The sequence below is a fragment of the Agelaius tricolor genome, unplaced genomic scaffold (genome assembly GCF_023055355.1).
Source record: "Agelaius tricolor isolate 1412-34295 unplaced genomic scaffold, bAgeTri1.0.p SCAF_1, whole genome shotgun sequence".
Lineage (NCBI taxonomy): Eukaryota > Metazoa > Chordata > Aves > Passeriformes > Icteridae > Agelaius > Agelaius tricolor.
Window position 1 is genome coordinate 88,431,539 of NW_027269261.1, and position 16,071 is coordinate 88,447,609.

At 38.8% G+C, this 16,071-nt stretch overlaps 1 protein-coding gene across 1 annotated transcript in view; it reads left to right on the top strand.

The window, feature by feature from the left end:
* The first annotated feature begins 6,254 nt into the window (after positions 1-6,254).
* MCPH1 (microcephalin 1) overlaps positions 6,255-16,071 on the top strand; it is a 120,906-nt gene continuing 111,089 nt past the window's right edge. Inside the window, exons 1-4 of the mRNA XM_071442217.1 lie at positions 6,255-6,382; positions 8,461-8,552; positions 10,847-10,965; positions 15,799-15,883. Of these exons, the coding sequence (XP_071298318.1) occupies positions 6,364-6,382; positions 8,461-8,552; positions 10,847-10,965; positions 15,799-15,883 (315 nt within the window). The 5' untranslated portion in view covers positions 6,255-6,363. The remainder of the gene's footprint in view (positions 6,383-8,460; positions 8,553-10,846; positions 10,966-15,798; positions 15,884-16,071) is intronic.

Here is a 16,071-nt window from a genome sequence, read left to right on the forward strand (position 1 = left end):
CTACTTCTGCTCACACCAGTCACCCTTCTCTGAGCCTGAACCCCACCATATCCGACTTAACGTGGGAGACAAGCTCTGCTGAGAGGACGTAGGGATCCTTTTCTCAGGACTTTGCCTATTCCCAAAGAGACAGTAACAGAAAGCTCCTTTCCTGTGTACACCATGCCATCCTTTATACAAGTTGGAAATTCTAGCTGGCAAGCAAAGCACTTCAGATGCTTTCAAATGAGCTCTGATCATTCATGTCAGGGAGATATAAGTTCACACCATTGGTCTCTTTGCTGTGTCCATTGCTTCTGGATGCAGGAAATGTGAGTCCTGCTTTAGTTCACAGCCTTAACTCCAAATTTACCCTACCTTCACTTTTTCTGGGACTCAGGTAAGCTGCGGAGCTTACAGTAGGGGATGGAAACCTTAAATTGCTCTCACATGTTCAAGCAAGACCTGCCTGAATACACACAAGAGGACTCTGCTTTTAAACAGTATCTTTTGGGTAGATTTGCCAACTGAGAGTAGAATCATGAAGCACTGGAGATATCCATTGTTAATGCTGTCTTCCATAGTCCAGAGCTGCATCTCCACAGAGGTGTATGAAAAGCAAGAAGGCTGTGTTTAGTAGTACAGTTCTACATTGCTTGAGAAAATCACAAACCTTCACAAAGGAATTTTAGTACAGAGGTCAGGTAAACTGGCTTTTTGACCCCTTCAGTCTCAGCTTGAACTGCAGGCAGTGAAAACTGCTCAGAGGTGAAATGCATAAGCCTTCCATGCCATCATGAACGACACAGACACCTGCTTATTAGCATGTTGTTGAGTCATACTCTCAATTACATGAAAGGCTGTTATTTTTCAGCATGTTGCTGACTTTTTCTTCCACAATAGGCCTCTGGAGTCACAGTGGATAAAAGACATTGTCTTACTGGGTGAATTAAAACAAGGATAGATCTCTATCCTATTATCACTGTTTCACAAAAGCAAAATAAAGCTGTGCTGTGTCAGCACATTAGCTGTGGATATAAAAACAGTGATTTCTTAATCACAGGGTAGAAAAAGAAAAAAAAACTGGCCACTGCCTCAGTGAAAGTAAAAAGTATTAAATGCTTTTTCATTTCCTGAAAAAGGTCTCATACTTACTTCATGTCATTTTCTTAATCATGAACTTCACATTAGAAATGAACAAAATCATCTCATTGATGAGAACATTCAACAATTCTGTAAGACTATGCAATCCATAATGTTACACTTTCTTTACAGCAGGAAATAAATATCCCCCATAATTTTTACATGTTCCATGAAACACAAATAAGGACTGAGAGTAGCAGTAACATTTTTTTGACAATGATGAATACACATACATCTCACAAGCATATGCAACTTTTTTTCCCAGCATTGCTCACAATGGCTATTAAAAATCTGCTTTTTCTGTTTTTTGTTTTTGTTTTTGTTTTTGTTTTTGTTTTTGTTTTTTTTACTAATATCTACTTATAGTCTACATAATATATACTAAAATAAACAGGAAAAATATGAGATAGGAATTTCCTCTTGTCTGTTTAGAATGAACTATTCTACAAAACAGAAGTGGAAAGTTAAAACATGCCTTTTTAAGCATCAGCCAAAGGAGGAAAACAGGAGAACAAACAAGCCACTGTTTACAATCTCAGGAGGCATTCTGCTTGTGGAGAAACAAAGAGACTAGAATGCCTCTGAGGCTGCTGAGGTGTGACTCCTCTATCTTATCATCCTGGTTTAAAAGACAGATGTCTGCCAAGGTAGGCAGGAGCCTTACTGGAAAGGAAAATGTGACCTCCTTCCCTCCAAATTCTTATAACTTTGAAATTACAGAGCTCTCAGGCAAAGATATTGGCAAAGGAATAACAGTTCTTTACTAGAATACATATATAACAAGACAAACAAACAACAATAACAGCGGCAACAGCAAACAGAACCAGAGACCCAGTCCCAGCCCTCCCTCGGCCGCAGCCCTTTCCCCTTCGGTGCAGTTCCGGTCACAGCCGGCAGGGGCGCTGCTGGCTCCGGTGGGCAGGGCAGGTGCGGTGAGTCCCCCGCGGCTGCAGGGGGAGCTGTGGCGCGGGCTCGGAGTGGTTAATGGCGGGTGCAGTGAAAGGGTTTCCTTTATTAATTGGAAACTAATAAATAAACAGTTACAATCCCAACGCTCATGAGCTGGAAATATTAGTTCATCATAGAATAGTTCTGTAGTCCTGAGCAAAGAATCCCAGGGTGGAGTATGTAAAGTATATCTGTCAGTCCACTATTAATGGCACAGAACATGGCTGCCAAAACACTGCACAGTTTTGTATGCTGCTGTAAAAATCAACATTCGAACTGAAACAGACACAGACAAGAACTGTTAGACTTACCTAACAGAGAAAACAAGAAGTGTACCTTGTCAGAGTAGAGAACAACAGTTGATGTGGACAATCAGAGCTGATTTCTGGAGCTTCCCCCATGAAGGCAGAATGCAAATTTGTACCTGCTCCAGCCACTTCTTCCCACCTCTGCATCTCTAATGGTCAAGTAGCACTGTAGAGATGATAACTCCAGTTTTCATACAAGTGTTCAGGTCTTAAATTCACAGACTTGATTGACTGGGATTTACTACTTTAGAGTAAACAGCTGTTTATCTGGGACATAACTCATGGTTGAAAGTTTAAGATTAAAGAAACAAATACAAAAAGTTAAAGCTGTTGTTTGCACAAATTGGAAATAGGTTCATAAATCCACCCAACCAAATAAACAAACAAACATTACCCAATAATCAATATACAAAATCAGACTTTACTTAATAATAGCAAATTCCTTATTTGTTCTAGGAACCTTTCATATGCTTAATGTCAAGTCCCAGGGAGGAATACATAGCACACCATCTGAACTCTGTGTCTGAGAACTTGTCTCTGTGATATAGCCTTACAATTACCTTCCCAAAGTTCACATCCAATTTACATCAATAAATTAAGGGCTGGCTTAGGTTCCTGAGAAGGAATATTTTGAATTACCAAAGCAACACTTGAGCACTTGAGAATACAGCTCTTTTTTGTTTTTTTGTTTTTTACCTAAATCTAGAAAATTATTGCATTGATGGATTTTTTTTTTTTTTCAATACTTTTTGGATGGCTGGGAAACATTTAGGTGTTTATAGGGTTTTTACTTTTTTTGAACTATTACTTCTTTTTGATTAGGAGGTCAACTAAAATGTAACCTTCACAGTTCCTTCCTTTCTCAATATAATTAACCTGTACAACTTTTTCTTCCTAGTACAGCATTCTATAACCTGTATGTCCTAGTAAGTACTGACTGTAGAGAAATCATGTCAATATAACAGTTAATGCTATATTCCTAGCTTTATAGACACCATGACATTACATATCATCAAGCCAAATAATAAGCTTATTTAGAGGTCATCTATGTTTACTTAATGTTAATAAGCCCCATTCATTGTCATTTTCAGAAGTTCATTGTGGCACGCAAGTTAAAACACCCTGATATATTCAAACTGGCAAAATAGCAGCTGTAAAAATATAGTGTTGCATCCTGTAAGTACTAGAGGATGATAAATTCTGAGGAGTAACTGACAGCAAGACAATACTGGCACAAGAACAGACAACTATTAACTACCAGAGGAATTCTGAAGTTTGTCACCATCTGAGAATTAAGTTCTTAAATTAAATCCTAAGGTCAAAACTACAATCATTTAAGAAAAACCTGTAAATTTGTGGGACAGTTTCAGTATTCTGTGTATTCATTTCTGTGATAAAAAAGGTGGGCATCCCAAACACAGTGTTCTCATGAGTAGTCCTCATCTGCTGTGATAATGAATTACATCTTCTTGCAATTACTACTTCTCATTGTCTCTACCCGCGTAGAATCAGAACATGGAGGTGTAATTGCACATTTCAGCACATTTGCCTTAAGCATCTATAAAACCTGCTACTACCTTTCAGCTAAAGGCTCAAACATAGCCTGTGGATTTTTTACTGAGGATTTTCAATGCATTTTTAAATCTCCCCTACCTCCCCTTCTGGACTTGCCTCCAGATCAATGTTTATAGATGCTGCATTAGACACAACTCCTTTTTCCTTGAGGCACAGTTGAGAACCTTGGTAAAAATATTTTATTATTGCCCAGCAAAGAACTGTGTAACATACTGACAGAAGTACAAAGGATAGGTAAATAAAACCAAGCATATATACATAGATTGACTGGTTACTTTATACACATAGTGAATACATAAGTGAAAGGAAGACATTCAGCAGAGGGAGCACCCAAGAACTTACGCTCAACACTTGCCACAGATCTAGTGCATCACCAACGCCCTGGAAATGAAACAAACTGTATCAATGCCAAAATGTTACATACTAGATTAACCGATCTTAAAAAGCATTAGTAAAGCCATCTGCTCAGTAGACTCCTAGGAGTCAAGATCTGAGTCTGTCCATGAAAGTATGAATGTGCATAATGGACCACATCAAAACTTTTTAGGTCAGCACTGTCTCTCCAGTGCAAAATGACTGAAAAAAAAGAAAAACATGAAGTGTTCTCTGTACTTTCTCAGAGTTCAGCAATATACAGTTCAAGGCTCTACTAAGGAAAAGGTGATTTTGTACATTTTTTATAGTCTTAAAATGTTTTTCATTAATTTGCTGGATTTGCTTCAGAAACCATGTGGTTTGCCAGCACTCTGAACACTTCCAGAGCCTCATGAGGCACAATATGGAAATATGTCTTCTGAGAAGACCCCATCTGGTAGTCTCTTTTGGTACTAACTAGCTGTTGTTGGGAACATACCTCTCCATGTTCACCTTCTGCACATACTCGTGATTTTAAGGACCTCTAGTATACCCCCCTTCCACCATTTCTTTTCCAAGTGGACAAGTCCTTGTCTGAATAGCTATTTCTCATATGGAAATCACTTAGTATCCTTGTGTTGCATCTCTGTTGTTTTTCCATGTCAGCTATATTATTTTTCAGATGATGAAATTACCAATAGATATTGAAGATTTCAGAACAGCATCAATTTGTACAACTATATAGTAATTCCCGAGCTCTGTGAGTTGCATAATAAAGCTATGCAGCATCATTTTCCCCTATGTGCTCCTTCTTTCTCACAGCAGATCTCCTTAAACTCACTAATTCCCTTATTTTATTATACATTTTATCATTTTTCCCTGGGAAAAGCATGACTTTTTCTCTAACTTCCCTCTGGTATCACATTTTCTACACTTCAGCCTTCGAGCACCACAGCCAGCTCCTGTTAGGGTTCCCTAACAATAGTTGATGGCACAGTTGCTCTCAAGCAGTTTTACATGCTTTGGTAAATACTGTCTCATAGTGCTTTTACTAACCCCTATTTTGCTGCCTTTTTCTATTATTTGTTTTCTCACTTCACATGCTGCAGTTTGGGCCACCAGAGAGTTGAGAGACCAGCAGTTCTCTGATGCTGGACTTTCCTACAAACTAAAATTCTTCAGGAATGCCTCTTTAGGACTCCTTAAGGCAAACAGTCACACAGAAAATTCACTCAGTGTTTGGCTTGTCAAAACTTCGTGGCATCCTGGCCTCTATCAGCAGTAGTGTGGCCAGCAGGACCAGGACCAGTGATTGTGTCCCTGTACTGAGCACAGTGAGGTCACCAAGCACTGTGTCCAGTTCTGGGCCCCTCAATTCAGAAAGAACTTTGAGGAGCTGGAGCAAGTCCATAGAAGGGCAGCAGAGCTGGTGAAGGGTCTGGAGCACAAGTCCTGTGAGGAGCAGCTGAGGGAGCTGGGCGTGTTTAGCCTGGAGGAGGCTCAGGAGGGACCTCATTGCTCTCTATAACTCCCTGAAAGGTAGTACAGCCACCTAAGGGTCAGTCTCTTGTCCCAGGAACTAGTGACAGGATGAGAGGACATCATTTTAAGCTTTAGCAGGGGCAGTTTAGGCTGGATATTAGGACGAATTTTTTTAACGGGAAAGGTGATTCGATATTGGAATGGGCTGCCCAGAGAAGTGGTGGAGTCACTGTCCCTGGAAATGTTTACAGAAAGACTGGATGTGGCACTCAGTTTAGAGTGGTATTGGGTCATAGGCTGGACTCGATGATCTCAGAAGTATTTTCCAACCTAATTACTTGTGTGACACTGTTTCCAGCAGCATGCGACTGTGCCAAGCCTTCCCCGGCGCCGGAAAGGGCCGGAGCTGGTCCGAGCACACCCCATTTCCGACCAGGCCCGCGGGACCGCGGCCGCTCCGCGCCCCGCAGCGGCACGGCCCCGGCAGGGCGCTGGTGCGCAGGCGCGGCGGGGCCATGCGCGGGGGCGGGTTTGAACCGTGGCGGGCGCTGCGAGCTGCCGGGCTGTGCTGCCAATGGAGCCCACGCTGAAAGGTACCGGCTCGGCCGCCCTGCGGTGGCTTCCTCCGGCGCGGCCGAGAGGAGCCGCCGGGCTGGCGCGGGCTCCGCGCTGCCCCTGCCCCGTTTTTCCTTGCGGCCCTTGGCGCGGCGCTTCCCGGCAGGGCGGGTGGCGGCCGCTGTGGAGGCCCCGCGGGCTGCTCTGCCCCTCCGCGAACCCGCCCGATCCCGGCGGCGGGGCCTGGGGGCCGGCCCCGGGTGGGAGCGGGCTGTGCCCGGGCGCAGGCCCAGCCGCCTCCCTCCGCTCGTATGGCACTGCAGGGTGCTCCCCGGTGGGGCACTGCCCCCCGACCCCTCTGTCCTTCCTACTCCGGTCAGCTGTGGCTTTCTTCTGCATATCAAAATTTCTGCCTCGCTAAGTTGCCCTCTCATGGCCATTTTCCTCTGCGATCACCTCCTTCTCTGAGAACTTCTAAGGCTGACGTTTACAAGGACCGATCTCTACTCAGAGATCTTCTAGTTCAAAAAAGCGCAAAGTACTTCCTCATTTTCCTTTTCATCTACTGTACAAAAACTGAAAAAAGCCTTGCCGTTTGCTGGAATATATTTGGTTAGCTAAAACTGATTAATTATTATGTATGTAAAATACACCTTTGATCCTATTGCAAGCGCATGGAGTTTTGAAGTAGCATCCCTTTAAGTTCCTAGTTAGTTCCAGACCTTTACTAAAATGTTATTTTTCCAGGAGAATTTTAGCTATGAAGATTCTAAAATATTTGATATAAGAGGAAGATACTATTTTTTTCAAATTCAAGTGCTTTTTTTTTTCCACAACTGAACTATCAAGGAAGAAAGCAACTCTGGCAGAATCTGCCCCAGTCTGGTAGCAGAATGACCACAGTTAAAAGCACATGGGAGTAGACTTGTCTTAAATTCCCATTTATATCTGAATTCATAGTACTGAAAGATTTTTCCGAGTGCTTTGCATGAAGAAGTGCTTTGTTTCACATTGCTCTTGTATTTCAAAATATTTCTAGTAATTGTAAAAATACTTTAATCTTTATAAGAGTACTCCTATTGTTATGAATAATTGGAGCATTATTCTAGTTTTCATTTAGAAAGAAGACAGATGAGACTAAATAATAATAAATCAGGATATGCTTAATTATCTTAGTAGCTAAGATAATTAACCAATATTCGCTAAGGATGACCCTTTCAAAATTAAACTCTGGGTTTTCTTCCTGAGTTCTTAGACTTGTCTGGCCTTTGCCTGAAGCTGTTTTTAGTGAACTGCCCTTTCTCCAGTTTTTGGAATTTTCCTGATTTGCCATTCAGTATGGGAAAGTGGCATGGCCAGTGGAACTGTAGGTCACTTTGGTGCCTGTCCTATGTAAAATTAATGAAGGGATTGTTATAAGTTTTATTTGTTTATCCCTACTTTTCAGTACTTCTGTCTTTGGTTGGTTGCTTGAAGATATTCTCAAGCAAGGTTGACTTGATTCCTTGAAGAGTTTATTAATCTGCTTAATGAAGCAAGCTAATTAAATCTCAATATCTCAAGTTGCATATGGCAACTGAAATGAGACTTTATTAGTCTCTGTTATATGTATGTAATTTTGGGTCTTTCAATATAAACAAAATGAAAATTGAAGTCAATTGGAAACTGTTAAGTAATATTTCTGCAACATTTTCTGGGAGTTTGGGCAAGGAGTAATTCTATTGTGGTGATGACGTTTTGTTCTGGAAGTTGTGTTGTATCAACTGGTTTTCAAATTTTTAACTAATCTGAAGATTAAAAGTGATTAAATAATGGTAAGGGTGAGCAGTCATGTAAAGATAATGTATTGCTTGTTAAGCTGGTCGTGTGTTTTAAATAGATGAAGTAGAAAGTTAGTTAATGTCAAACTTCTAAGTCATTTCCATTACAATTAATTTAGGGGACATAAATACACTAAAAAAAATTTTGCTGCTGAAGTCTGACACTCAGTTTACTAAAAGCTGTATTTGCAACTGAATGCAATATGTATAAAATAAACTTTTATTGAAAAGGCAGTTTAACCAGTTTTACCATGGTATATACTTCATTAGTTGTTGTTTTCTGTCTTCTGATCCAGGTGTTTCTGCCTTTGTAGAAGTTTGGTCATCTAACAGAACAGAAAATTACTCAAAAACCTTCGAACAGCAGCTTCTTGATATGGGAGCAAAAGTAAGAGGACTATTTTGAAATAAATGGAATAGGAAAGATCTTAATTATAAATTAGCTTGCTTGTTCTACTTGTCACATATATTTTAGTATGAGTTTTTAAAGGGCAAGAAGGCAGAAATTTAGAGACCTGAGAATAGACCAGTGTGCTGTAATATTCTTGCTACTAACAGATGGGAAATGCATTTAAAGCCTTTCTACATCTACAGACGTTTTTGCATATTAATGTGATATCATGCTTCTCGTGGGAAGTATTGGGCTTGCCGCAGACTGTGGGCAAAGCAAATCTAAGTCTTGAAAACCTGTGGTTTACAAGCACGTATCTTACTTTGTTTTGTTTTCATCAACTTGTAAACAGCTACTCTGTTGTTAGTACAGATGTGTCCTAACCCAAGTACCATGACATTTTATTCTTCCATTCACTTTCCCCAAATTTGTATCAGTTCCAGAAAGTGCTAGTAAAAGAGTTTCAGTATATGTCTCAATGATTTTTTTCCGTACCAGATATAGTTGACTTGTAGGTGCAAAAGATGTTTAATTGCCAGATGTAACATTTCAACCAGAGACCAAAGTCAAACTGGCATCTTCCCTTCTAGCACATTGTCACTGGTTAATGGAGATTTTTATAGCCCAGATTTTTTTTTATTTAAAAAAAATACTTGTGTGGACGTGTGGACTCCCAGTGCTCTTTAAAATGGGCATGTGTAGATGTCTCTTACTGTAATTTAGGAAATCTTGCTGCTCTCCCCAAATCCTTTCTTTCTGTATGAAGTAAGCTGAGTGAGTGTGACAAAACAGGGTAACTGGCTTTGTTATTAAGGCAAACACAACTCTCAATAAATAACTTGAGTAAAAGAAATATTTCTATACTGTACTGTCAGACCTGTGTAATTCTATTCTTATGATGTAAGACTTTTTTCTCACAGAAAATATGGCAGAAGCATAAGGCTTCAAAATTCTTCAAAAGGGTCAAAATAACCAAATATGGTGTAGGAGATGATACAGATGAGCCTCTTTAGTATATCCTTATGACTGGATAGGGATGGTCATGCCCCTTCCCTATTCCAGGTGCTTCCCTGCTCTTGGCTGAGCATGTGGTACTAAGCTGGCTTGGTTCACTGTGTCAGGAAATTAAATTCTAAATTAGTTTTTTGCTAGATTGTTGATTTTGACATCTCAAAGTTCAGCTGAGCAGCAGAAGACGCACTGGGTAAGGGGAGGAGTTGGGAAAGGTGAGAGGGAGGTGTAAGGTGGTGCTCCTCCATAATTTGGAGGCAAAGTTACATCAAGCATCCTTAGGACATGTGAGCCAGATACTAGCAGAAGTGAGTAAGCAATTGCATCTGGAGTAATAATTTATTCTGTGAGAGACTAATGGATCATTTTATACCTAGATACTGAAATATCATGGGGTTTTGTCTTCTAAGTCATAATCAGCTTGTCACCAGCAATGTTGGGAAAAGCTAAATAGTTTTCTTAAAGCTAAATACAGACCCAGCATGTTTTAGGCAAAGCATAATGATGCAACTGAGGGCACAACAGAAAGTTATGGAGCTATTTCTCTTTGTCTGGGGAGATGCTGCAGTAAAAAAAGAGTTCTATTGAAGTAACCACATCAACAATCACAACTGATCAAGCAGTTCTGTGTGGGGTGCATGGTCTCCCAAGGAAGCCTTGTTTGTGAAAAATGGAGTATCTAGAACTGAAGACATTTCTTGCCAATGGAAGCTGATAATTGAAAATTTGATCATCTGCGCTGACTTTCAATTTTCTGTACTTCTCATTTTTAATGCATTCCCATATAAGTTTTGTTTGTAAACAGCCTTTCCCTCAAAACTAAAAGTGATTTTTATTGGTGAAAAATTAGTTTAAAAAGTGAGGTTAGCTTTAAGTCTGAGCTCTTTTGCCTAAAAGGTGTTTTGTTATTTCCTTGGATAGTGGCATCTGCTCTCTTTCTTGGCTGTTGCATAAGAAATTATGTTGCACTATATAAATTAAAATGTTGCAAAAGTAGTGATACATCTAGAGTAGGGAGCTGAAAATGCTAACCTAGAGGAGACTGAAAACAAAGGGCTATTCCATCCCTTTAGCCTGCATTAGCTTGCCTAATGAGACTGGAGTTTTGATTGCTTGAGGCTTCTTGTGAAGCTGGGAAAGATCAAAAGGGTCCTTAACATAATGTTTAGAATAATATTTACGCTAGTGGTGTATACACTAAAAATGGGCTACACTAGCTGGCTTCATTAGCATTTTCCAATTATCAGACTTTAATATGAGCTCTCTGTGTATTTCTGCAGGTTTCAAAAACTTTGAACAAGCATGTCACCCATGTAGTCTTCAAAGATGGACGTTTGACTACATGGAAGAAAGCACAGAACATGGGTGTAAAAATAGTTTCTGTACTCTGGGTGGAAAAGTGAGTACTTGTGGTTATAATGAATGTGACCTATTTCAGAGTTAATATTATATTAATAATAATTTTCTAGTATTTTTAAATTGAAAAACTTAAATACAGTAACTGTTTTATTAATGTACTTGAAAAAGTGATAAATCTGTGAGTAAATGAAATCTTTTCTGTGGCATTATTCCTATTATAAAGCATGTGACTTACACAAAAAGGTAAAATGTAAACTCTTAAAAAATGAATGTGGTGAACTAGTTTCATAGTACATTTGTTAACAGTTCTACTTCTGTGCTCTCAGATGGCATGTATAGACAGTGAAGGCCATACTTACATTGAATACATTTTCGTATGTAAAAGCACATTTCATCAAGGGCATTGTACTGTTTCTGTAGTTAAATCCTGTAAACAGAATAAATCCTAGCAAGAAAGAAAAAGATCCATATGTATTCTGGTTTTTAACATATTTGGCAAGTTCAGAACAAAACTTCATGAAAAGTCTCTTCTACCATATGGAAAAAGTAAAATTTATTTTTTAAAAAATTGAAGAAAAATTTCTTCTGTGCAACCAGTCCTTTAGCATTTGCTAGTCCGTAGCTGCTTCTCTGAATTTGCAAAGTGCTTATGAGGCCTAACTTAAGACTTCAGATGAAGGGTAATAACACAGTTTATGAATATGCATGTGTCAGAGACTCCCATTGATAAATCAATGTGATTGTGGAAATTAGAATATAAATCAAGTAAAGAGGACCTTACCTGTACCAGCTGTCATATATCATGGAGAGGTAGTGGTCTAAGTGCAAACATTTTGGGCTTGTTTTTTTAAAAAAAGGGGGGCACAAGGAGGGAGGGCAAATCTATGGCCTACAGACACCTAAATGTAGGCCAGTACAACCTGGAAATTTGTGATGCAAGTCCACTAGCCAAAAAAGAAATTCATTCAAATCTGCAGACACAGGGCTTTTCTTTTTTTTTTTTTTAAGTATGTCAGATATAGAAGTTACCGTCACACAATCCAGCCAGCTTTAACACCAAAGAAGGAATACCTCAAGTTCCTGAAAATGAGGGTGATGCAAAATTTTATTTATGTGAAAATGTCTTTCTGGGACCTGGTGCTACTTGAATGTGTGACAGTGATGATGATTTCAATACTCTTGTGAAATTGAATATGCTCTTCAGGTGGCTAAGTGTATAAATACAGAATTTGAAATCTTAGTCACATGAACTATAAATTAGTGATGGTTTGGATGTGTTGTAGTGAAAAGGATCTCATTAAAGTCCAGATGAGTACCACCAGCAATGGAAGAATGAGAGTGCCTTACAGGGGAGAGTCTAGGACATGTCATTCAGAAATATTCTTTCTGTGATAGCAGTTCCACCAAAAGATTCTCCTCTGCACTGCTGGAAGGCATTGAGTAGATGAACACTGTGGAAAGCTCAGGCATAGAAACAACTGGGTATGTGATACTGTAGGGGACATCATGGAGTTTTGAAATCCAGGTGTAAAACCCTCAAGGAACTTTAACTTTTGCTGCATGACAGCAACAAAGGAAGACAAGAGAAAGCATCTACAGGGAAAACTTAGGTTGTTTGGTAGGAAAGAGAAGGCTAGCATCTTCCTGGTATATTTAAAAATTCCTGTTATAATTTTCTGACCAAAGCAAGGTCTTGGTACATGACTTAGAAGATGAAGTTTGTTGGAACTTGAGGAGTCATCTAAAATAGATGTATTTTATTTCAGAGGAGGACTCAAGCTGTGAATTATCATTGAACTTCTCTGTAATCTTTTTCTTCTGCTCTTTAGTTTAAAGTAAATGCCAAAGGGTACAGAAGAACATACAGCTTAGATTGGTGTATGCTGTAAGCAGAATTCATGAGAATATCATATCCTTGAGCAAAATATAGGTCAAGAGCACTGAAACTTGTATAAGAGATAGTAATGAATATTCCTACTGTTCATGGGGTTATTCAAATGAGGCACAGGCAGTACAAAATTAAAATGAGTCTGTGCTAGTATACATACAAATTTTCAGTTTTTGTAATAAGAGAACCAGAGTGCCTGACTACATTACATGTCTAGTACATCCATGTCTCAGACACTGGTAGGCAGAAGATAGAAGATAGTTTATTGAACCCTGGAACAATGTAAATAGGAAGGACTGAATAATATGTACCCATAAAATTATGGTCCTGTGTGAATGGAAACGTAGTTTAAACCTGATAATTTGTGTTGGCAAATCATGCAGAGTTCCTATCAGTTGAAGTTTTAGCATTGCTAAAAAAGCTGGCTTGATTAACTAGCTGCTTCATTCAGTAACAAGTGGAACATTCTCAAAATGGTCAGAAAAGCTGTGAAATGTTATCTCAGCAAGGTAATAGTATGTATCATCTTTCTGGTGTAGGCTGGGGGTTGGTGACTCCTGTAGGAGTGCAGTGCAAAACCATTTTAGTTATTGCTTGGTCTTAATTGGTTTGGGGATTGTTGTTCAAACTATATCAAAGAACCTTTTCATAAGTATGTCTACAGTATAAGTATTCATACTGGAACACCAAACCCAAGAAATTCTATGACAATGCTTAAATTTAAAAAGGAGTTTACTTAAAATGGAAAAAAATCTGTTAAGAAGCTAAGACTGAAGGGAATAAAGTCCTTGCTGGTGTCAAGAAGGCTGTTTAAAGCAGTCTTCTTAAGCATATCAGAAAGATGATCACTGCATTTTGATATTTTCAGTAGACATTTTCATAGCATTGTTACCTCAGCAGTAGTCAAAAATCAAATTAAATAGAACATAAAACTTCATACAGTGGAATGACAGCATTTTATCATGGTTATATTTGGAATGTTGCCAGAGGATGGCAATGAGCTTGACTGAAGTTATAAAATAGTTGTCTCTTCAATCATATCTTGTAAGAAAAGAATGCTTCAGTCTGGAAAAGGAGTGAAGATGGAAGACTACTGTGAACACAAAAGTTTGTGTAGAGAGGCTGAGTGGGAAATGAATCTATATTTCCTTTCCAGCAGAAAAGTTGGAAAGCATTACATCAATACATGTGGAGATAGATTCAGAAAAAACAGTAAATTATGAGTTTCAATAACACAGGGTTAGGCTGTAGAACTCCTTGTTGCAAAATCATAGTGAGCAAAGATTTACATGGGATAAAAAAATTACTGAAGCAATTAAACATTTCATTTTTCAAAACCCAAGTATAGTATTGCCTCTAACCATCTGACAACCAGAAATCTGTGGAACTCAGTAAACTGAGAATGTTTGGCTTCGTTTTTATGTTCTTACATGCTCTTGGGTATCTTGATATTGGAGGATACTGCAGTGTGCTGCAGTTTATGATATTTAATCTGGATGCTACTTTTTTGATGTTGGAGCTCTGAAAATACCAGACAAGGAAGAAAGTAATAAACAATTAGTCCAGCATTTCCTGATTCTTCTCTTTGTGGAAAATACTCTCACACTTAACAGCTGGGGAACCCCTACTTCCAGCCTATTAGACTTGTACCCCAGTGTTGCCTTCCCCTGAGCAGTGCTTGAGCCTCTCAGAGGAATATGCCCAATGAGCTGAAAAGTGCTGTAATACTTAGTTTTCTCCATAAAAGCCTGAAACATTTGAAGGGTTTGTGCAGTATTTAGTGATCATTGCCTTGTTGAATTCTTACTGGATTTCTAATGCTCTTTCCAATGATTTGCCTCAAACTTTTATTGGAAGCTTCTGCTCTATAACATGAGCATCTATTTGAGCCTAAACTGTATGCAGTTCTACAGTTTAGGAAGTAATTTGAGAAGACAGCTCTTTAAGATGAAAATTAAAAATCAGAAAAATTTATAACTGCAGAGTAAAGTTATTTTAAATTTTAAAACTATTGTTTGCTTTTGCTTTTCTTCTAAGAATGATACATGTGTCTAACTTTAAAAATAGCAAATAAAAGTCATGGACTTGCTGTCATGTAAAAAAATTTAAAGTGTAATGCAAAATGGGTGACAGCTTTGGGATCACTGCAAAACAGTTTTTTATTACTTCTTTAAAACAAATACTTAAGTGAGCAGTCTAAAAAAAAATCAAAACCCAGGAACAAAACCCCATATAAAATGGAATAGCTACAATCTGCCCAAATTAGGCACACTTAATACTTCCACATCAAATGTGTAATTGTGAAGCTCTACCTGTGTTTTCTTAGCAGGATAACTCATCCCACAAATAAGTTATATAAAACATTTAAATTCAGATTTGTCTGCAAAGTAAGATTCATAGATTTAATACCAAAATTTTCTTCTGTTTTGCTTCTCTGAATCAATGAAATCTCTGAATTAATGTAACTTTTCATGTAGTCTACATCTGTGACTAATAACAGTCACTGAAGTCCAGCTGGTGAATCTCTCTCTTTGATGCTCCTGAGAACTCTAAATTCAGCGAGTTTGACAAATACTTGCAGTGGTTTGTCTCTCTCGTCCATCCCAAGCCGAGAAAGGATGAGGCCATATCTGTACAGGCTCACGCCGTGTAGCGCTTCCATCGCTAGGTGTCACTAGAGCCACACGAGCGGCTGCTGCGAGCACAGTCCTGCAGCTTGGAAACGTGTGGAAAATAACATGAGTGGGAATCTTGCCCTTCCAGAACAGCAATTTGGAGGGCATCATTGGCACAAAAATTTGGATCACATGTTTGGCAGGGGAAGGGGTAACATTACAGTACTTACCTTAAAGTTAGATGCTTAGAAAGGGCTGGTGTTTCATTATTGCAGGGCTCAGACAACTGTTCTTGCAATAAAGGTTCTCATTCTTCAAAGAAAACCAAGAGACTAAAAACTCACCAAACCTTCTCTAATTTACTGTACAGGTGTCGAGAAACTGGAGCCCATGTTGATGAATCCCTATTTCCTGCAGTAGACACTAATGAAGGATTTCTACTACCAATCAAAAAAGTATGTGTTTTTTTTAAATGGGTCTAGAATAAAAAACTTTAAAGTTTGAACTTGACTTTATGACCTCAAGCATTTGAACTATTTTCAGAACATTCTGTAAACTCTACCTGTCCATCTCAGTAAGAGTTTAAAGACAGTCTATTGCTGTGATCATGTGAAGAAAGTATAAATCAAGTTTTTGTGTTGGT